At 38.7% G+C, this 24,499-nt stretch overlaps 1 protein-coding gene across 7 annotated transcripts in view; it reads right to left on the bottom strand.

Moving 5' to 3' along the window:
- Positions 1-24,499, bottom strand: part of LOC140190616 (zinc finger MYM-type protein 4-like) — a 226,463-nt gene that overhangs the window by 45,586 nt on the left and 156,378 nt on the right. For all 7 annotated transcript variants that reach the window (XM_072247324.1, XM_072247325.1, XM_072247326.1 and 4 more), the window contains 6 exons: positions 20,362-20,625; positions 18,089-18,239; positions 14,987-15,159; positions 9,470-9,620; positions 4,924-5,046; positions 3,163-3,285 (listed from right to left, as the gene is read on the bottom strand). In XM_072247324.1, the coding sequence (XP_072103425.1) occupies positions 3,163-3,285; positions 4,924-5,046; positions 9,470-9,620; positions 14,987-15,159; positions 18,089-18,239; positions 20,362-20,625 (985 nt within the window). The remainder of the gene's footprint in view (positions 1-3,162; positions 3,286-4,923; positions 5,047-9,469; positions 9,621-14,986; positions 15,160-18,088; positions 18,240-20,361; positions 20,626-24,499) is intronic.

The following is a 24,499-nucleotide window of genomic DNA, read 5'->3' as shown; positions in this document are numbered from 1 at the left end:
GACTGACTACATATAAGGTTGAAGACAGCATGCCTAATGTGTTTGCATATGTTCTAAAGCCACTAGCAAGGTGCCTTGTGCATCTGATAGCACATTGGTACACATTAGAACAGAGACTGATTTAGCTGGGTTATACACGAGACAACAGATATTGAGGGAATAGCTTCGAAGAGGCCAGAAACAACAGAAGGAATAGCTTCAGAGAAATCAAGAAAAACAGGCACAGCAACGTTGAAGACAGATGGAGTAGTTTAAATTGCAGGAAGAAGTTGCTGCGAAGATGGCCAGAATGAAAACACTGAAGCATTAGTTCCTACATTTCCATGAAACAGAGAAAATCCAGCATACTCAATGTCAAGGTGGATACATTTGAGAATCAAAAGTCTTTGAGCCAAGAGTTTGAATCCAAAGGGGTAGTTCAGAGTGTTCACTCTCAGCCTGCACCACAGAGGTACTCTGGACCTGTGCCATATCCAATAGCACAATGTGCTCCTGAGAACATTGGTTTATGGTATGATGACACTCATGTTTCAGATGATAAAGGTCTAAAGGCCGTGCTGAAGGCCATAAGGATGCCAAAGGAAATAACAAGCATAGTGATGCAAGAGTAACACATTACATCCCTGCCTAAAAGAGAGATTCAAACCTTCAAGGCAATTCATTGTAGTATCATTCATTTATGAGGGTTTTCAAGAATAGCATAGAAGGGAACATTGAAGATTATGGGGACCATCTCTACTTTTCTGAATGAAACACTGGAAGTTATCCAAGAGAGCTGGTCAAAGGTTGCCAGTAGGCCAGTCTGGAGCAAGGATATCTAAAGGACCATGTAGGAACACTTTGGTGATGAGCATAAAATTACTGTGGTCCACATGGAAAAGGTTTTCTTGGCCACATATCAAATCAGAAGATGTGAAAGTTATTTAAGATGACAGTCTTTTTCTTAACAGTTGCTGTAATGCTATAGATGATGTGCAGGCCATGCATGAGTTGAACACGCCGGCTAATATGAAAATTGTCATAAATAAATTGCCCAATGAACAGAAAAAAATGGAGATTGGTGGTGTATGAATTGTACGAAAGACAGAACCATGAGGTTACTTTCACTACCATTGTTGATTTCATTGAAAGGCAAGTAAAGATGAGAAAAAAAACTGGATTACAAATTCATTCTCAAGTTAAAAGAAGCAGCTTTGCCATATTGTGGCTATTGGGGAAAGTGAAACTGAACCCAAAATTGATGAAAATGGCGCAGGTTCGAAACAAGCCATGAATGAAGCAAACACAGCAGTAAGTATCGCCCTATTATCTCATGGCCTTAAGGGGGCTGGTGATCATGACTGTAAACTTCCTATAAATCCAGTTCAGCTGAAGGCTAAGAAGAGTAAGAAAGTGGTTACTTATGCTTTCCTAGATCAAAGTGGTACAGCAGTACCTTGCACAGAGCGCCTCATGAACAAGCTCAACCTGACAGGAAAAGGAACACATATATACACATCATGGGTCAAGAGAAGGTTGTGAGTAGCTACTTTGTTTCAGGATTATAAATGGCAGGCTTAGAAGGTGAAAACTATAGTGAACTGCCTAACATCTATACAGAGGAACCATTCCTCATCAGAGAGATCTTCAAGAATGGTCTCACCAGAAGCATGTTTATTTGCCGGAAATCGATTCAGAAATTGAGCTACTGATGGGGTGAATGGGCCTAAGGCATTGGGGCCATTTCAAGTGACTCCCAGTGTTAATGCAATCAAAATGATGTTGGGTTTGATTGTTAATGGACCATTGAAAGGAGACTGTGGTGGCGGAAGAGACCACACTCGGCCAGATCTAACTTCAGCTTTGTGTTTGGATGAGTTTTGGCAGCAGCAATTCCAGAAAGACTTTCCTGAATGCAATTCAGAGGGACAACCTAGTTTGGCAGGAGAAGAGCACAATCAGCAGAGACGGCTTAGCAAATGAGGACACTTTGTGTAAATATGGAGATTTCATGTCTCCTGTGTCTTAGCAGCATGTTGTTGTAATTATTATAGAATAATTAGGAGATGGGTACATGGCCAAGTGGTTAAGGCATTGGACTAGCGACCTGAAGGTCATGAGTTCGAGCCCCAGCCGAGGCAACGTGTTGTGTCCTTGAGCAAGGCACTTAGTCACACATTGCTCTGCGACGACACCGGTGCCAAGCTGTATGGGTCCTAATGCCCTTCCCTTGGACAACATTGGTGTTGTGGAAAGGGGAGACTTCCAGCATGGGCAACTGCTGGTCTTCCATACAACCTTGCCCAGGCCTGCACCCTGGAGAGCGAAGACTTTCCAGACGCAGACCCATGGTCTCGCAAGACTAACGGATGCTTTTTCATAATTCTTGGAATCTAGGAGCCATGTGTCTGTTCTCTATTTGCATTGTATTCTGTGTTGTGCATTTATAATGGTAACTAGTCAGATGAGAAGAGATGTGGTAAAAGCGAGGGGAGTAAGTTACGTATGCTTTATGTTGTGGCAGTTTGTGGCTTGGGACCAATGGAGGTCATATCTTTGTTGACCGTTTTATATTTAAGATTGTAAGTTTGCTAATTGCTAATAAGGGATCAAATAAAGGATTCCACTCTTTGAAAGAATAATTTCATTGGAACTGAGGGTGCGTCATGCAAGTATAACAACACCCGGCAGTCACAGCTAGCAGCAATTGTTTTGATTTTGGATTAGTTTTGCCACCATATTGGATATGATGGAACTCTTAAAATAAAAATGGAAAATGCCATAAATATTCAAAAGGTCAGCCAGCACCTTCGCAGAGACAAATAGAGTTAATGTTTTGATCAAAGACCTGTCATCAGAATCAGGTATCTTCCCATTCTTTGATATGGGTCATTATCAAAGGAAGAGAAACTACCATTAGCAGAAAACATACTATGACCAAGCCAGCTACCTTACCAGCTCAAAAGTAGTTGCAAGAACCAGCAAAGGCAAATGCTACTTAGCAAATGTTGTACAATTTGAAAACTTCATATCAAAGATATTGAAGATTTAAAAAAAAAACAAATATAAAGAAATGCTGTGAGTGAAAGCCCCACATGCTCCTTCACTATCATTAAACAAGTTTGCAATTTCCTTGCTTCACAATGGTAAAATATTAGTTCAGGCTTTCAGCACCCTTCCTACCATTTAAAGTTGCTGTTGAACTGGTAGTATTCTGTATAGGCGGAGTGTTTGCCAACGATAGCACATTTGCTATAACAGGAGTTGGTTCTTTCCTCTGATTGCTGGGAACATTTGGTACCGTTACTGTTGAGGGAAAACAGTGATTTTCCTGTTAAACAATACGTAACCACACAACTTATTTAAACTCACCTACATTCACAGCTATCAACTAAAATCTTTCTTTAAAATATTTGTAGGCTTTAATGTTATGACGATCAATGCAATAGGACGAGATGCGCTCACTTGTGGCAGACTGTCTGGTAGGCAACGTTCTCTTGCAACCAACATTTAAAAGTTCAAAGTAAATTTTATTATCAAAGTACATATACGATTACAGGGAAAAGGCAGGAGAACAGGATGAGAGGGATATTAAATTAGCTTTGATGGAATGGCAGAAGATTCATGGGCCAAATAGCCTAATTGCTCTCCTATGTCTCATGTCTATATTTCTATTTATCTGCCCAAGAGATGAAGCTCACATTTTAACAGACCTGCAATGCAGAGAAGGAAACAAAATTTAACAACAATATGGGGCATAAAAGCCAAAAAAGACGGTAATAAATATATTCCGGACCAATGGTTCCATCGCTAGATTAAGGTTTCTTTAGAAAGTTCTTTCCTGAAAGGGATTAAAATCATATCAAATCTACCAGAACATACAAGAAAAGCTGATTACACAAATAAGCATAAGATACTGCAGCTACTGTCAATGATATATGGAAACAAAAGAGGAGGTTTAGCAGAAGATTTTGAATTATGAAAACATTTAAACAGGAAGAAACTAATGAGAAGTATTAGGGATAAGCTGAAACTACCAAAAAGCAAAACATTTAAATAAAAACCATGTGCGGTGGAAACTTGAAATAAAAGCAGAAAATGTTGGAGATGCGCAGCAGGGCAAGCAGTAACTGTGAAGACACAATTTAGGTCAATACTCTTTGAACAGAAATTGAAAAAAGGCAAAATGAAACACTGAGAATAAACATGAATGTTTGGAGCCAGGTTTGTGCAAATTCTTTTATTCCAGTTGGTTGTTAAAAAGGATGAAAGAGTTTGCAAGAAGGCAGATGTAACTGCATTTTTAAAGCGGATGTCATTAGAAACAACAGCATAGCAAGACAGTAAATCAGTTTTGGATTCATCAATCTAATGTGTTGCATGCATGTCAAGTGTACAAGAAAACTCTGCCATGTACTTACACTCCTCTAGTCAAGTTAAATCAATGGAATTAAAAAAAAATTCAGATCCTCAAAATTTAGACTTCAAATGCTCTTTGTTTAGGAGGAAACTGCATATAATGCAAGCCTTAAATAAAAATGGAAAATGCCATAAATATTCAAAAGGTCAGCCAGCACCCTCACAAAGCCAGAGTTGATATTTTGATCAATGATATATCGTCAGAATCAAGATTCTTCCCATTCTTTGATATAGCTGATTACCAAGGGAAGAAAAACTACCATTAGCAGAGAAGGTACTGTGACCAGTCCGGCTACCTTCCCAGCTGAAAAGTACTTGCAAGGACCAAAGGCACTTGCTACTTAGCAAATGTTGTACAATTTGAAAACATTCTATCAAAGATATTGAAGATTAAAAAATCACTAAATATAAAGAAATGCTGTGAGTGAAAGCCACGCATGCTCCATCACTATCATTAAATAAGTTTGCAATTTCCTTGCTACACAATAGTAAAATATTAGCTCATTCTTTTAGCAGCCTTCCTACCATTTAAAGTTGCTGTTGAACTGGTAGTATTCTGTACAGGCGGAGTGTTTGCCAACGATAGCACATTTGCTTTAACAGGAGTTGTCTCCTTCCTCTGACTGCTGGGAACATTTGGTACAGTTACTGTTGAAGGAAGACAGTAATTTTCCTGTTAACCGTTAAGCAATCACACAACTTATTTGAAATCACCTACATTCACAGCTATCAACTAAAGTTAATTTTTAAAAAATATTTGAAGGTTTTAACATTATGAAGATCAATGCAATGGGAAAATACATACTCACCTCTGGCAGGCCGTCTTGTAGGCCATGTGCTCTTGCAACCAAACAATTCAAAGTTCAAAGTAAATTTTATTATCCAAGTACATATATGATTCGAAGGAGAAGGCAGGAGAATAGGATGAGAGGGGTACTAAATCAGTTATGATGTAATGGCAGAGAAGACTTGATGGGCCAAAAGGGCTAACTGTTCTCCTATGTCTCATGTCTATGTCTTATGGTTGAAATTATCTGCCCAAGAGATAAAGCTTACATTTTAATAGATCTGCAATGCAGTCAATGAAACAAGTTTTAATAACAATGTGGAGGTTAAAGGCCAAAAAAAGACTAATAAATATGTTCCAGACCAATGGTTCCATCACAAAATTAAAGTTTCTTCAGAAAGTTCTTTCTTGAAAGGTACTAAAGCCACATTAGCAGTCAATATAAATCTACCAGAACATAAGGGAAAAACTGATTACAAGAATAGGTATGAGAATATTGCAGCTAATATCAATAACATATGGAAGCAAAAGAGGAGGTTTATGATTTTGAATTATGAAAGTGTTTAAGCAGAAAAAAGCTGATGAGAAGTATTGGGGATAATTTGAAACTATTTAAAAGAAAGAAAAAAAATGGGTAATGAAATTTCAAGTAAAAGCAGAAAATGTTGGAGATACTCAGCAGGCCAGGCGGTAACTGTGAAGTAAAAGTTTTAGGTCAATAATCTTTATTCAGAAATAGAAAAAGAAAAAACAAAATGAAACACTAAGAATAAATACGAAGTGTTGAGAGCCAGGTTTGTGTAAATTTTCTCATTCCAGCTGGTGTTGATTGAAAGATTGAAAGGTTTTGCCAGAAAGGAGATGTAACTGCATTTTTAAAGAGATAGAAAAAGGGGTAAAAAAAAAAGAAACACTGAGAATAAACATTAAGTGTTGAGAGCCGGGTTTGTGTAAATTTTCTTATTCCAGATGGTGATAAAAGGATGAAAGGTTATGCCAGAAAGGAGATGTAACTGCATTTTTAAAGAGGACGGCATTAGAAACAAGAGTATAGCAAGACAGTAAATCAGTTTTGGATTCATCAATTGAATGTGCTGCTTGAATGTCAAGTACAGAATGAAACTCTGCAATGTATTTATACTCTTCTGATCAAGTAAAATCGCACAAGTTTAATGTGGAATTTATGGTAACAGTTTGGCATGGAATAGATTCGCAGACTTTGGCTTTTAGTGCATTCCATAGATCACAGTCCATGGGCCTCAGCAGATCACAGTGCAATCAATAATCTGGATGAGGGAACCAAGTGCAATATTTCTGTTTGCTGACAATATGAAACTGCGGTATACAACACTGAGATTCATTTACTTGCGGGCATATTCAGCAAATCTATAGAATCGGAACTATAACAGAGTCAATGAAAAACTGCCCAACTAGGGTGTTTAACCAGAGTGAAGAAGACAACAAACTGCGCAAATGCAAAATGAAGAAACAATATTATAAATAAATAAGCAATAAATATTGAGAAAAAGAGATGAACTGTCTTTGAAACTGAGTCTATTGGTTGTGAGAACATTTCAATGATGAGACAAGTGAAGTTATATCCCTTTTTGTTCAAAAGTCTGACGGTTGAGGGATAGTAACTGGTCCTGAACCTGGTGGTACAAGTCCTAAGGCTCTTGCACCTTCTTCCTGATGGCAGGAGCAAGAAGACAGCATGTTCTGGGTGGTGGGGCTCCCTGATGATGGATGCTACTTTCCTGCGACAGCGCTTCATGTAAATGTGCTCATTGGGATGGCTTTACCCTGATGCATTGGACCATATCCACTGCCTTTTGTAGGTTTTTCCATTCAAGGGCATTGGTGTTTCCATACCAGGCCATGATGCAGCCAGTCAATATCTGCTCCACCGCACACCTGTAGAAGTTTGACAAAGTTTTAGATGTCATGCCGAAACTCTGCAAACTCCTAAGGAAGTAGAGGTGCTGCTGTACTTTCTTTGTAATTGCACTTAGGTGCTGGGCCCAGGACAGGTCCTGTGAAACAGAAATACCTGGGTTACTAATCCTCCAGTGAGGATTACTCATGGACCTCAGGTTTCCTTGTCCTGAAGTCTATAATCAGTATTTTGGTCTTGATGGCATTGAGTGAGAGGATGTTGTTATGACACCACTCAGCCAGATTTTCAATCTTCCTCCTGTAATCTGATTCATCAGCGCCTATGATTCGGTCCACAACAGTGGTGTCATCAGTAAACTTGAATGTGGCACTGGAGCTATGCTTAAGACTCACAGTCAGAAGAGTAATGCAACTAGGGCAGGGTGCATTTGTGCTGATGGAGATCGTGGAGGAGATGTTGTCACCAACCTACAAGTGAGAAACTCTAAGATCCAATTGCACAAGGAGATATTGAGGCCTAGGTCTTGGAGCTTGTTGATTAGGTTTAAGGGTAATGAATGCTGAGCTGTCGTTGATTAAAGGTATCCTGATGTATGCATCTTTGCTGTCGAGATGTTCCAAGGTTGAGTGAAGAGCCAGTGAAATGACATCAGCTGTGGACCTGTTGCACCAGTCGGCAAATTGGAGCAGATCTAAGTTGCTTCTCGGGCAGGAGTTGATATGTTTCATCACAAACCTCTCAAAACACTTCATCACTGTGGATGCAAGTGTTACTGGGTGAATTACTGGGCAATCCTAAACATTTGTTGATTTTTTTTAATCTACTTGAATATGTGTTGCTAATATGCAGATATACAAATTTTAGAGAACCACTACTCTTCACTGTAGCACTCCCCATTTTGTTATCAGTAAGAAGACCACACTAGAGTGGAGTTTCAAACATGGTAATGGAAGAGATTAATAAAAGCATAGACTTTTCAGTGTTACCTTGTGGCTTTTTAGGAGTTTACCTCTCTTTTAATTGGTTGTTTTGTTTTGAAATAAGAATTCAACGTCACAGGGATCAAAAGACTGCTTTTGGTCAACTATGTAAACAACAAAATTATATAGTTGTCAATGACTAGCTTTGCTCAAGGTCAATTTGATTAATTTATCAAAAAGGTGATTTTCTTTATAAAACAAATTCATTGTAGAGTCTCACAAGTTTAGTGTAGAATTGATGGTAAAGACTTGGCATGGAATAGGTTTTCAGTGCATCCCATGGATCAGTAGTTCACAATGTGATCAATAAGCTGGATGAGGGAACTCCAGTTTTGCATGGGGTTGCAAGTTGTGAAAAGGAGGCATCAAGGCAATTTAGACAAGTGAGTAGGCAAACATAAGGCAGCAAATGCATTACAGCGCAGATAAATGTGAAGTTAGCTACCTCGGCAGGAAAACACAGAAGTAGTTTTCATCTGATGATACTGGTATACAAAGGGATGCAGGAGGACCTTGTACGGAAAAGAAACATGAAGGTATAGGACGCAATTCAGAAAATAAATTGTATGTTGGCTTTCATCACAAAAAGTTTTAAGCAGAGGAGCAAGGGTGTCCTGCAACAATTTCAGAGTACCTGTTCTGGACCCAGCAGATTAAGTGCAATTGTGAAGAAAGCACAGCAGAGTCCCTACTTCCTTAGGTGTCTGCGGAGATTCTGTATGATATCTAAAACTGACAAACGTCTATAAATATGTAGCAGAGAGTATATTGACTGGCTGCATCACAACCTGGTATGGAAACACCAATGTCTTTGAATGGAAAATCCTATGAAAGGCAGTGGATTCAGCACAGTACATCAAGGGTAAAGCCCTCCCAACCAATGAGCGTACCTACACTGTCGTGGGAAGGCAGCATCCATCATCAGAGATCCCCACCACCCAGGTCATGCCCTCTTCTCACTGCTGCCATCAGGTAGAAGATACAAGAGTCTCAGGAATCACACCACCAAGTTCAGGAACAGTTACTATCCTTCAACCATCAGGTCCTTGAACAAAGAGAGAAAACTACACTCAACTTCACTTGCCCCATCACTGAAATATTCCCACAATCAACGATCTCACTTTAACGACTCTTTATCTCATGCTCTCATTATTTATTTATATTTACATTTGAATAGTTTTTTCTCTTCTGTGCTCTGGTTGATCTTTCATTGTTCCTCTTATAGCTGAACATTCCCTTCAAGAACATGAATGTCAGGGTGAATATGGTGACATATTTGTACATTGATAATAAATTTACTTTGAAACTTTGGAATGGCAGGGTAGGCTGGGGGGGCTTCTATTGTCTTAAGTTTCATTATTATTTATAACAAAAGTCCAACATAGATAAGGCAGTTTCATTTTGTACCTTTTCCATCCGGAAGTGATGCTTCAGCTAGGTGAAGTTGATTGCAGAACATGAGAACACAACGAAGGTTACAGAAATGTTTGGTTTGCCCGTGCCATTTAATAGATTCATTTAGTTTACCTTGACGTTTGCAGCAATCACACTTAGCCATCTACAAAAATAAAAAAATCAGACATGCAATTCCACTCTTTGTAAATAAAACAGAAAATATATTCAATATTATTTATACTCACTGCTCAAAACATCAATACCAATTTCTCAGTGTCAGAAGCTTCGATGTTCTGGTACTACTCCGGTATTTGAGGACAATTTTAACTAAGTGCCAAAGCTGAGATACACTGCTGGAACAAGCTGTTTATCAGATGAGGTTAAACTAACCGTAAAGATGAATGTCACAAGTCCATAAGCAAGAAAGCTCCTCCAGGGCCCTAAGATGACATTCTTCTCTCAACTGGTATCAGGAAAACAACTGCTGGACTTGCAGTACAGCCAAGCTTTGATAAGTTAGGCTACTGAATAGCAGGAATTAGATTTTACTTCGAGTCACTTGACACTTGGAGAGCAGCGCAATATATAGACTGCTGCTACATTTGCCTACAAAACACTCTGCACATTATTCATGATGTTTTGCATTAAAAGTTATGAAAAAAAGGTTGACCTTCCAATCCTGATTATCAAGTGCCTATTCTGAACAGCTGTCTGCATGCAAGTCAGCCACAACAAACTTACTTTATTTTCTTTATTTAGAGATAAAGTCCCTCTGGCCCAATAAGCCCATGACGCCCAATTACACCCATGTGACCAATTAATCTACTAACTCACAAACCTTTGGAATGCAGGGGGACCAAAGAACACAGCCTCAAATTAGAGGGGGAGTCCTTTTAGAATGGAGATGAGGAGGAATTTCTTTAGCCAGAGAATGGTGAATCTGTAGAATTCATTGCTACAGGTGGCTGTGGAAGCCAAGCCATTGGGCATATTTAAGGCAGAAGTTGACAGATTCTTGATTGGTCAGGGCATGAAGGGATACAGGGAGATAGCAGGAGATTTGGGGCTGAGTGGGAAAATGGATCAGCCATGATGAAATGGTGGAGTGGAGTCAATAGGTCAAAAGGTCTAATTCTGCTCCTATATGGAAACCAAAGCATCTGGAAGAAACCCACTCATATTTTTCATTTCCGTGTCCTCTCAATTTAATATATTCTGGTTGTCTGCTCTGTTTTGCTCATTGCATTAACTATCATCTGTCAACCAAGGGTTTCTGGTTTTGGTTCACCTAGCTTAACATCTGAGAATGTATCAAACCTTCACTGAAATATTCTCTGTAAACTCACTCATATCTACAAATAGTTGCTTGTTCTGACTATACTCTTGCAGCTTCTTCTGGACACTTGACCTTGCAGAGCAAGTGCACGACTCCACTCAGGTCACATACCATTCCAACTTAAAAATACATTGACATTCCTTCATTGTCAGTGTTTAAAGTTTGGAACAGTGACAAGTCCTACATTATTAAGCAATATTTCAGTTATCCCCATGACATATTTTGCATCTATAACTTTCCACTCATACTCACCAAGTTTTATGTTCACACACATGCACCTTAGCCTTCTCTGTACTTGTTTTCCCTCTGCTCCCCTTAGTACTGATCACTTAAAATCTTCAAGAGCCTCCTTTCCATTAAGGACATATGGAATCCAGAAAAGTGGGCATTTCAACCTGCTCCTCCATTTAATTAGATCATGGCTGAGTATATGTTTTTTAAACTTCAACCAATATATTTTTCTCTACTGATCCATATTCCTCCATTTCCTGAGACAGATGCATTACTATATGCTCTTTCTTGAATAAATATATCAACTGAACATGACTGTGTAGAGAATTGAAATAATTCACAACCAGCAATCTGGTGAATATTAGCTTCCCTCCCTCAAAGACGTATATTCTTTCATAGATACAAAGACGAGACCTGTACAGAACAGTCTCACCACATGTATATATAATTGGAAGAGGACCATTATCTTGTACTCAGATTTGTTTTCCTTCCAAATCGCTGACTGTACCTTTCAAAGATTTCTGTGCAAGCATATTCACCCTACTCTGAATACCAATATCTTCAAACTCTCATTATGTAATAAATAGTCAACATTCCACACTTTTTAAACAGGGGAGGATTATTTCACATTTTCCTCCATCTGTCATGTCCTCACTACCACCACACTTGGTATTTGCAGCAAACTTTGACATACACTTAATTCATTAATATTGACTGCAAACAGCTTGAAACTTTCAGCACCAATCCCTGTAGCACCCAATTAATCAGTCTCCAAACCTAAAACCCCTTTATTCCTAATTCGTCTCCACTGTTACTTTCTTGTGCCATCCCCTCCTAATTAAGTCCTCCCTAAGCAGACTAGTCAGCATGAAGTTAGAAAACAGGGTGTGTTTTAGGAATGTTTATAGCTGAATCTTTAGTAATAAAAGTTGCTTAGTTTAAAAAAACTAGTAGCCTTAACACCCTCTTGTGGTAATGTATTGACAATGCATCCAACAATGTTGGCTCAGAATTTACTGAACTAAGTCATAAATCTTTTCAACCTTGGCCAGGTAATAGGGGATACAATGTAAAAAGCAGATGCAATCCAAAAACTATTGCCTTTCATCACTCAAATTTTGAGCCCTCTAGGATTTTTTTTAAAAGATTAAGAAGTTATTTTTCTATTTTAAAATGTATTTTATTTTCCTTTATTTAAATATACAATGAATGAAACCATATGAGTGCCACCTAGTGTTTCAATGAATAGTATCACAGTTGATTGCAATTCAACAGCAAAAACAGAAATATTCTCCATGTTGGGCAGAACAGCTTGCTGCCATATATGCAATGACTGAAACATTTACCTAAACCTCTGACACAATTCAATGGCAGCTGATTCAGCTTGGATTGTTTAATAGCTCGAAAGAATCATGGTAATATAAAACAAAAAATATTCTTTTATTCACTTTTTTTTCTGGATCTGGGTATCACTAGCAAAGCAATTGTTACTCATCCTCAACTGCCCTTTAGAAAATGATAGTGGCTAAACTTGAACCACCACAATCCTTCTAGTGAAGGTACTGGCATAGTGTTTTTGCAGAACAAGTTCCAGGAATATTACCCACACATGCCCAAGTTAGGAATGTCAGTAAATTGGAGAAAAACCCCACAGATCATGTTATTTCCACGCACTTACTGGTCTTATCCTTTTTGATCAAAGAAATCATGGGTTTGGAAAATGGTGTCAGAATTAACTGGGCAAATAGCTGTAGGTGGTCCACAATGTAGTCATTGGATGCTGGTGGAGGGAATAAATGTTTGGCTTGGTGAATGGTTTGCGATTTATAAATGAGATTTCATCCTGGATTGTCTCAAGCTTCTTTGGAGCTGCAATGACCCAGCAAAGTGGACATATTTCATTATTTTCTTGACTTGTATATTGTACAAATCTGGATGAATAGCATTGGGGTGTCAGGACTTGAGTTAATCAATGCAGAATACCAGGCTTCTGGTGTGTTACTGCTGTCGCAATAATTACAGGGCTGGCCTAAATTAATTTCTGGTTAACAGTAACCATCAGTAACAGGGATGGCAGGAAACTTAAAGGTACTGCCACTGAATGTTAAGGGTAAGTGTCCACACCAGCTCTTGTTGGCAATGGTCTTTGCCTAGCATTTCTGTCACACAAATTTTACCTGCTACTTATCAGCCTGTACCTAAAAGCCATCCTAGCATTCTGTAAACATTTGGACTGATTCAGTTTCTTAGGAGTTGCAAATGGAATTAAACGTTGTAGTCATAAACACCTCTATTCCTGAGTTCATGTTGGAAGGAAAGATGTCGATGAAGCACTGAAAATGGTTAAACCCATTGTGCTGAGGATGTCCTGAGACTGGAATGATTGAACTTCGACAGCTGGAAACCATCTGCCTTTGATTGAGGTAAAACTAACAGAGTATTTTCCCTTTGATGCCAATTGACTCGAGTCTTATCAGAGCTTCTTGAGGCCACAACTCAGAAGACAGGGTGTCTCCTAAGGGCACACACTCTTAATCTCTCTAATTTAAATCTTTGGTCTATATCTGGACCTAAACTGTGATGAGGTCTTAAGTCAAATCACCCTGTCAAATCCCACTGCACTGTTGATAGTTTAATATTGTCAACCACATCTACAATCACACTGCTAATGACTGACAACGGACTGACTGAGCAGTAGCTATCTGGATTGGACTAACCAGCTTTTTGTTAATAGGATGTACCAAAGGAATTTTCCCATTTAGCAGGAATGCAACAGTTTTTCTGGTCGCGATGCCTTTCCAGTCCTCTCATCTGTTTATTGATAGCTCCTGAAATGAATCATATCTTCCAAAGGATGACTTTTTTTTGATGTTGGGGCCACAGAAGATGGATCATTTATTTTTGGCAACTCTGTCTCAAAAATGGCTGTAAATGCGTCAGCCTCTTCTTTGATACTCATATGCTGGGCCACGCCATCATTGAAGATGGGGATATTCTCCTCTATCCTTTGGCACTGGCTTCTTCCTCCTGCCTATACATCACTGTGCTGCACTGTCAGTGCAAGATCAGCAAGGCTGGAAGTGACTTTGCCATGTCTGAACTTGGTGCCTAAGGTAGTCTATGTTATAGTTCTTTCTCTGTTTGAATGTGGGAGTCATGCTGCAACTGGGTGGCTTGCTAGGCTATTTCAGAAAGCATGTAAATGTTAATTAAATGGGATGGGACTGGAGTCACATAGAGGCCAGACTGGATAAAAATGATATAATGATGGATGTTGTGGCCATTACTGATATTGGCAGATGTTTCTCTAAATGCCAGATGCCTAATTAAATAAAAATTCCACTTCTGCTGCTACTGTATAGCATTTGAACTGGGTCACCATATCTTTAGTTCAAGCCTTTAAATTGCCAGTTTTGTAATTTCAACCACTACAAGTTATAGTGCAGCTGTTCAGTGTCAATAAATCGCAAGTTTTGATTCTTGAAGTTCGTACAATATCGGAGGTTTCTCAGCTTTCTCTCAACCCAAGCCAGTTCCAACCACATAGGCATATGTATTTTGAGGCATCACAAGACCTGTGTAATTGGATGGAGACCAATCTCCAAATCCATGTCTTGCATTTCAGAGCTGTTCCACCAATATTTTTGCTGGACCAACTTTGAAACCCTAATGAATAAGTGGATCACTTTAATTTATCTAGAATAAAATTAAATACAAGACATGGATATGGCAATAGGTCTCCTTCCAATTACACAGGTCTTGAAATGCCACAAAATACCACGCAGATTCAAAATACAATATACTCCTAAAAGGTTTGACTCCAGCAAAACTTCACAACACTCACAAAAACATTCAGTATATATTTTATCAGCTCAAACAATAAATGAATAGGAAGAAGCAACATTACAAACAATAAACATTTTGATCCATTTAACTATGGCTTAACAATTGAGGGCATGTACCTGATAAAACAAAACAGTAAATTTGGACAAACATTCTTCACTGCAGAACTCCTCTATTTTGACTCCAAACTGCTGATTGATCAGGCGTTTTGAAGACTGTGAACAGGAACTACAAGATTTGCAATGAAGTCCCCAACGTTTTACCAATTCATGTTTGTAAAGAAGCTTGCAACCTGCAAATGAAATAAGAGAATGCTCTGAAAATATTTCCTAAAAATCAAAACAAACACACTACTTCTTCTTAGAGTCATAGAGCACTGCAGCACAGAAATAGACACTTTCGCCCACCTAGTTCATGCAGAACTATTATGCTGCCTAGTCCCATCGACCTGCACCATATCTATACTCCTTACAATTTTGTAAATGTCTATCAAATCTCTCTTTGTTCTGTGCTCCAGGGAATAAAGTCCTAATCAATCAGCCTTTCCCTACAACTCAGGTCTTCCAAGTCCTGGAAATATCCTTGTACATTTTCTTAACGTTTCTTCAATCTTATTGATAGGTGACCAGAACTGTACACAATACTCCAAGTTAGGCCTCAACAACATCTTGGACAACTTGAACATAACATCCCAACTCCTGTACTCAATACTTTGATTTATGAAGGCCAACGAACCAGAAGATCTCTGTACGGCCCTATCTACTTGTGGCACGACTTTCAAGGAACTATGGATATATATTCCTGGATCGCTCTGTTCTAGTCATAGTCATACTTTATTGATCCCGGGGGAAATTGGTTTTCGTTACAGTTGCACCATAAATAATAAATAGTAATAGAACCATAAATAGTTAAATAGTAATATGTAAATTATGCCAGTAATTATGAAATAAGTCAAGGACCAGCCTATTGAATCAGGGTGTCTGACCCTCCAAGGGAGGAGTTGTAAAGTTTGATGGCCACAGGCAGGAATGACTTCCTATGACGCTCTGTGCTGCATCTCGGTGGAATGAGTCTCTGGCTGAATGTACTCCTGTGCCCACCCAGTACATTATGTAGTGGATGGGAGACATTGACCAAGATGGCATGTAACTTAGACAGCATCCTCTTTTCAGACACCACCGTCAGAGACTCCAGTTCCATCCCACAACATCACTGGCCTTACGAATGAGTTTGTTGATTCTGTTGGTGTCTGCTACCCTCAGCCTGCTGTCCCAGCACACAACAGCAAACATGATAGCACTGGCCACCACAGACTCGTAGAACATCCTCAGCATCGTCCGGCAGATGTTAAAGGACCTCAGTCTACTGTACTCCTCAGTGCTCTACCACTCACAATGTAAGACCTATCCTGGTTTGTCCCCTCAAAGTGCAACATCTTACACTTGACTGCATCTGCCATTCTTTAGCCCATTCTTCAAGTTGGTCCGGCCCCACTGAAAGCATTGATAGCCTTCCTCAATATCCACAACAACCCCAATCATGGTGTAATCCGCAAATCTGCTGATCTAATTTACTATATTATCATCCAGATCGTTGATATGGACAGCAAACAATAATGGACTCAGCAGAGATCCCTGAGGCACACCACTAGTCACATGGCTACAGTCAGAGAGGCAACCATCTACTACCACTCTGGCTTTTCCAGCAAAGCCAACTTACTAACTCATTCTGAATGTCAAGCTACTTAAACTTCTGGACTAACCTCCAATGCGGGCCCTTGTCAAATGCCTTGGTAAAGTCCATGTAGACAACATCTACTGCCTTTCCTTTATCAACTTTTCCGGTAAACTTTCTCTAAAAACTTTATATTGAATCTCAATTTTCGATGCACTTATGAACCACATTTTAATTCACATTCATCTCCACCAATTACTATGGCTAAAACCTGCAGACTAGCCAAATGGTGGTGTAGTGACTTCAAGGCGAGTGGCCCTAACCAGCTCCTTGCATGCTTTCTGTCTGTGCTAGGTTGAGTTTTGAGATAGCAACTTGGCCTCTTAAAAGTAAGACAAAAATGCCAAAAGAAACGGCAAGGTTTCCACCCGGTGTGCCATAAGGTGAGGAGAGGAATAATAATAAAAACCTGAAAATTACAAAAATCATTTTTGTTTCTGGCCAATTTTGGAGCTTCTTTTGGTCTGCTACATAAGTCCACTGCTTAATCAAGTACTCAGTATGGCTCCAGGAAATAATCATACCTCTGTATTCCAACATCTAATCTCAGCATAGACAGTGGACTTGGACTTCCCAGCAAATCATTACTTCAAAAATTCTCTCTGTTTTCTCCTGCACTTGTGGAGGCAGCACAACTGCTTGACAGCTCCAGTGACCTGGGTTCAATCCTGAGCTCTGGTAATATATGGAAACTGCATATTCTCCATGTGACTGCTTGGGTGGAATGATTTCCTCCTAGACCCCAAGATTTTTAGCTTGGTGGTTAAAGTAGCCATTGTAAATTGCCCCTAGTGTGCAAGTAAAAGGGAAGATCTCTGAGGAATGTGAGAAAGATAAAACAGGATTAGTGCAAATGGTGTTTCATAAGCAGCATAGATTCATTGGGCTGAAGGCCCTGTTTCCATGCTATACGATTATCCCTATTATGATCCTATTTACCTAAAGTACAATCTTTAAAATCAATACTTCACTTCTTAGCTAGGCAATCCCCAGTGATGAAATCATAGTTTTGTAACTAGACTGTAGCTAGATCTTTTATTTTGTTCCTTTTTATAACAACTTTATGAATTAGTGCATTACATAGAAACAGGGTGCTAATACTGTAGGAAAACATTCAATAAAGATCATTCCCTTTCGCAAACAACTGGTTTTAAAGTACTATAATATAACATAAATATTGTATATTTAAGTAGTCAGATTTTCCTCAATTATGCAAAAACTATTTTATTAAGAATTATTTGTTTCTTAGGATTGAATCAATTTAGTGAGAGATGCAAATTATCAATGAAGTCTTACAAAAAAAACATACTTTACAGGCTAAATAATGACTTCTCTCTTTCCATATATTCTGAACACATTACACAAAAAAATTCTCTTTTCAGATGACCAACGAGCTTAACAGAAACCAGAACCAGTTCAGAAATGAGAAGAGGGTTAAAGTGTCAGCACTTAGATCACAGCAAACTATTTCAGGGTATATCTATTACCTTCACTACAAAATGGCTTGTCAACATTTGAAATCTTTACAGTTTCTTTTACAATCTTTTCTGACCGACAGTATTCACAGATTGCAACCACAGAGTTGATCCGCTTATATTCATCACAGCAAGATTTTCCACAGAATTGAACCATTTTACCCTGGGGGAGAAAGTTAAATGATTGTTAGTGAAAAAGCTATCAAGGCATCACATGTGTATTACTACGCTGATCCAAATAATTTCATCCATAAAACATTATTGTGAAGCATTATAACAGAGGGCTCAAAGAAAAATTTCATTTTGCTACAGGAAATGCAGTTCCAAAGATATACGTTCCTTACCTAAAAATGTCATAAAAGCCTGAATTTAATTTTCAATTTAATTTTATAATAATACTAACCAGATGGCCAGATGCTTGAAATGATAGAGATAAATTGATACTGCAGCAGAAATGGTCAACATTTGCTCCAACATATCTAACCTGAACGAGCCATACAGCTGCATTCATCTTTGCCCATATCCTTCAGAATGCTGTATTTGTAATTATTTACTTAATACCCACTTAAAGGGCATTCCACATTCTAATATCTTTTTAAGTAGGTCTAGCAAATTTTTTAAAATGCTTAGACGCTATCTACAACACAAAAGCAGAAAATGCTGGAAATACTCAATAGGTCAGGCAGCATCTCTGGAGACAGAAGTAACTACTTTTTTCAGGTCAAAATGTCACTTCAGCATTTGTGCTCTTATTTCAGATTCACGGTATCACACAGTGCTTTGCTTTTCACACTCATTGTGCAATTTAAGATCATTCTTAAATGGTATGCATGTCATGATTAACATAAAACATACCAGAAAACGATTATACTTCCTATTAATAGTTGCACTACGAACACTTTTAGAAAAAGCTCAACTTAAAGAACTGAAACAAAGAAATAAATTAACGGTTGAGGCAAATTACCAAGATACCATCAGAAAATGATTTCAATTAAATAAAGATGAATAACCATATAACAATTACAACATGGAAACAGGCCATCTCAGCCCTTCTAGTCCGTGCCGAACTCTTACTCTCACCTAGTCCCACCGACCTGCACTCAGCCCATAACCCTCCATTCCTTTCCTGTCCATATAGCTGTCCAATTTAACTTTAAATGACAACATCGACCCTGCCTTTACCACTTTTGCTGGAAGCTCATTCCACACAGCTACCACTCTGAGTAAAGAAGTTCCCCCTCATGTTACCCCTAAACTTTTGCCCTTTAACTCTCAACTTACGTCCTCTTGTTTGAATCTCCCCCACTCTCAATGGAAAAAGCCTATCCACGTCAACTCTATCTATCCCCCTCATAATTTTAAATACCTCTATCAAGTCCCCCCTCAACCTTCTACGTTCCAAAGAATAAAGACCCAACTTGTTCAACCTTTCTCTGTACCTTAGGAGATGAAACCCAGGTAACATTCTAGTAAATCATCTCTGTACTCTCTCAATTTTGTTGACATCTTTCCAATAATTCGGTGACCAGAACTGTACACAATACTCCAAATTTGGCCGTACCGATGCCTTGTACAATTTCAACATTGCATCCCAACTCCTATACTCAATGCTCTGATTAATAAATGGCAGCATACCAAAAGCTTTCTTCACCACCCTATCCACATGAGATTCCACCTTCAGGGAACTATGCACCATTATTCCTAGATCCCTCTGTTCTACTGCATTCTTCAATGCCCTACCATTTACCATACATGTCCTATTTTGATTAGTCCTACCAAAATGTAGCACCTCACATTTATCAGCATTAAACTCCATCTGCCATCTTTCAGCCCACTCTTCTAACTGGCCTAAATCTCTCTGCAATAGACTAAGGATAGTTTGTTCCTTAGCTAAGAAAAAAACAATACTATCAGCACACATATTTTGTCCTGTCTCAGCTACGGAAAGCATAGACAAGAGCCTGAAACCAGAGCCAAACTGGATAATTAACTGCTGCGGCACAATTTACTTCATAATATCTCTTTGGCTCAGCAAGGCTTGTAAATCGGCAAACTGGAGAAATGAATATATTAAAAATGTGTGGAATTCCTGAATCCATTAGTCAGGCAATGAAAACAAACATTATTTTTAAAAACTCTTGAAAAAGATCCAGCAAAAAGAATTTAGATGTGGTCAAAAGCTGAGCATTATGCCTGTTTCCGAAAGATGAACATAAGATTTTTTTTCTTGCAAAATATGCAGAAGTGTATGAAAGTTAAAACCACTGTACATCAAAAACCCTTACCTTGTATTCAAGCAGCTCAGGCTTAGAGAAGAACAACCGCTGGCAATAATGACATTTTAACCTGACAAATGTCCGACCTACTGTCACCTGCAGAGACTGAGCAAGCCTTTGTAAACCCGCTGCTGCGGATGTGGTGACAGAGGAAGAAGAAACCACAGGAGCACCAGACACCACTGAAGTGGTGGATGGAATGTTTATGGTTACCTGACCCTGTGACAAGGGTACAACAGTTTGAGAGCCTGGAGCAGCCTGGCTGAATAATGCCTGTCAGCAAAGGAAAAGCAAAAATTAGAGAAATTAATTTTATTTTTAAGTTTTCAACATAATTTATTGAACTAATTTTTTTAAACAAAGGAAAAGCAAAAATTATAGAAATTAATTTTAAGTTTTCAACATAATTTACTGAACTAATTTTTTAAATCTGTAATAGGACTGAATATTTGTGTATTTGCAATATAATTTTTCTTACATTAAAACTACTTCCAATCATTCTTAATATAAGCAATGAATAAATACTGGTTAAGAAAATAGCTGCCATTGCTTGTACAATCAATCCCATAAAATTTTTGCTATAATTTTTTTTGGTGGGGGGAGAAGTTTTTCTTGGGTAAAGGGCGTGGCAAAAGAAACTCAAATTTTCCCTATGCACCTGAACTACCGTGTCATTCTTCTCATGAAACACTTACTATCTAATTTCTCTATATTAACACTATTTAATATTTTAAATGACATAGTTGGTTAGCGTGTGTAATATCCACCTCATTACAATGGGAAAATATTGCTACAAGAAAGTTCAACTGCGCCAATTAAGGAGAACTTGGAAAAGTCACAATTAAACCACAGAAACATCAAAACAAAGTGAGTAAACTTTAGCTTGTTTTGGCAATCCTTGATCATACCTGGATGGATCAACATTCTTTCATCCTTTGGCTCCAAAAATGTATACAATTCTAATTTAAACTTTTTAATTGAGTTCGCATTTACTATTTTTGGTAAGGGAAGAATTTCACATGTTGTCAGATATCTCTCGTAAAGGGCACCTTCTAATTTTAACATTGTGCACTCTGGACTCACATTAAATGAATATTAATATTGTTAATGTCACATGCATCGAAGTACAGTGAACAACATGCCTTGCATACCATCCAGATTAATTAAGTATAATGGCGCATTGAGGTAGTACAAAGTAAAACAATAACAGAACATAGAATAAAGAGTAACATCGAAAGAGAAAGTGAAATACAGGTAGGCAGTAAGGTGCCTGGTCACAATAAGGTAGCTTGTGACATCGAGTCCATCATATCATACTAGGGAAACATTGAATAGTCTTGTAACAGCAGGATAGAAGCTGCCTTTATATCTGGTGGCAGCTGCTTTTGTACCTTCTGCCTGATGGGAGGGGGAAAAGAAGAGAGAACATCTGAGGATCTGGGGGGGGTGGTATTGGAGTCTTTGGTTATGCTGGCAGCTTTACCAAAGCAGTGAGAAGTATAAACAGAGTCCATGAAGAGAAAACTGGTTTCAGTAACGTGCTGTATCTATAACTTTGCAGTTTCTTGCACTCATGGGCAGAGTAGCTGCCATACCAAGCTTTGATTCATCTGGATAGGTTGCTTTCTATGGTGTATCAATAGAAACTGGTAAGGGTCAAACAGAGCACAAGACAAGTTTCATTCATCGCCTAGGAAAGTAGAGGCGTTGTTGAGCATTCTTGTGGAAAGTTGGCGACGTTCACTCCTAGAAACTTCAACTCTCAAACTCAACATCTCTGATGTAGCAAGTTTAATTTCTATCTATTCTATCAAATCCTATCTGAAAACCTGAACCAAACTGACCCTTAACCATCTAAGTTCCAAGGAGTACAAACTTGATATCGTAATCATGCCTGGTAATCTAACCTTTTGCAATGCCTCACACATTCTGAGGCCAATATCCTGTCCAGGCTACAATGCTCTATGGTCTATGTGGTACACAAAAGGTTTTATAAATTTGTATTGCATGCATCCCCAAAGCAGGAGCTATCCCAGTTTTGTTGTGCAAGCTTGTAAAACTCCTTCATACAAACCAATGAGTCACAGAAAAATATGTTCAAAGTACATTTATCATCGAAGTATGTATACCATATAGAGTACAACCTTGAGATTCACCTTGCAGGCAGCTGATTGAAACGTATAAGATCCTAAAGGGATTGGACAGGCTAGATGCAGGAAGATTGTTCCCGATGTTGGGGAAGTCCAGAACGAGGGGTCACAGCTTGAGGATAGAGGGGAGGCCTTTTAGGACTGAGATTAGGAAAAACTTCTTCACACAGAGAGTGGTGAATCTGTGGAATTCTCTGCCACAGGAGACAGTTGAGGCCAGTTCATTGGCTATACTTAAGAGGGAGTTAGATATGGCCCTTGTGGCTACGGGGGTCAGGGGGTATGGAGGGAAGGCTGGGGCGGTGTTCTGAGTTGGATGATCAGCCATGATCATAATAAATGGCGGTGCAGGCTCGAAGGGCCGAATGGCCTACTCCTGCACCTATTTTCTATGTTTCTATGTTTCTAAAACAAAGAAACACAACAGAATCCACAAAAAATCCTACACAACAAAGATCGTCAAACATCCAAAGTGCGAAAAATAACAAATTGTGCAAACAATAAAATAGTAAACAAATAATACACAGAACCTGAACGGCATAATCTCTGAAAGTGAGTCCACAGCCTCAGAGTCAGTTCAGCACAGAGGCTACCCAGGAGTCCAACGGCTGTAGACCACAGTTGCAGTTATTTCAGAGCTGAGGTGAGACCTTCACTCTCATCCTCAACGCCTTAATCGTTTTAATCTAACTCAGTACCTAAATCAGCTAAACATTGCTTTGTTTGTCGCTTTCTGATCTGAGGTCTGATGCTTCAATCTGGCCTGGAGTTTCAATCCAGCCTGATGTCCTTCTCTAGCGATTATTGCTGTGATCATACTGTACTTGCATTCTGGAGAGTCCAGCTCACCGAATCCTTCACCAGGTTGTTCACGCGGTTCAAAAATACATCTCTCAAAGGGAAATTACAGGCTATGGATTGCAATGATCATAGTTGAGAAAAAATATAATTAGTAGAATAGTCAATAGTTTTGTTAACTGCCCACAAAATGCCACCGTATATCGCCAGCGCCATCTTGGGAATAGGGAGCAAACTACTGAGCACAACATAATGCTACAACTTCAGCAATATACTTTCCAAAAATTATCAGCGCTGCCTGAATATCATATACAACACACAATGGGGTGAACAGAACTTTAATGATTTGCATGCACTCACTTTTAAATTCTAGTAATGCTACAGTCAATTGTGATAAAGTTTCAATAAAGCTTTGATGCCAGAAAATCAAATATATATATATTTAAAAACTCTTCAGGATGAAACAGTCACTTTTTAAAGACCCACCTCTCCCCCTCATGTACATTTCTTAATTACAATTGAAATTGTAGTTTTTTCCCCACAAATACTCTAAATTGGAAACACTGTCATTTTGGAATGCAAGACTAGTTATTCTAATGTCTGTTACAGATATTTTCTAGGCTCAATATTATTTTAAGGGGTAAATTTCTTCTCAACCTTTCTTTAATGAGATAGAGCCAAAATCTGCCACAGAAGAGTTGCCTGGATGTTGCTTTCAGAGATACAAGTGACTGAATTAAATGTCTTTAATTGTAAAACATACTGAAAACTAGCAACAGCAGCTGCATAATACATTATGGCCTGAAGTTATCCAGTTGACTTGAAGCACAAGTGTCTGACGTGTCCAGTTGTTTGAAAAAAAAATAAAAGGCCAGAAAAACTCAGTGGGTCATGCAGCATCTGTAGCAAACGGATGGTCAACACCTTGGGCTGAGAGTATTGAGGGGAAAATAGGTAGTATGTAGACGAGAGGGAAGGAGGTGAAAAAGACCTGGTAGGTGATGGGTAGACCCAGATAAGGGAAAGAAAATGAGCAAATGGAACCAAATGAAGGAAGAGTGATGAGTCTAGTTATAGGGCTGGAGAGATGGAAAAGGTGAACAATGGGAGAAAGCTTATTTTGACTGGTTGGAGTATTAAGAGAACATTAGTCTTGTTGGTTCCCTGAAATTGGAAACTTCCATGTTGATGCTACTGGG

Source organism: Mobula birostris, chromosome 30 (assembly GCF_030028105.1).
Source record: "Mobula birostris isolate sMobBir1 chromosome 30, sMobBir1.hap1, whole genome shotgun sequence".
NCBI lineage: Eukaryota > Metazoa > Chordata > Chondrichthyes > Myliobatiformes > Myliobatidae > Mobula > Mobula birostris.
This window is presented reverse-complemented; position numbering and strand designations above follow the sequence as displayed.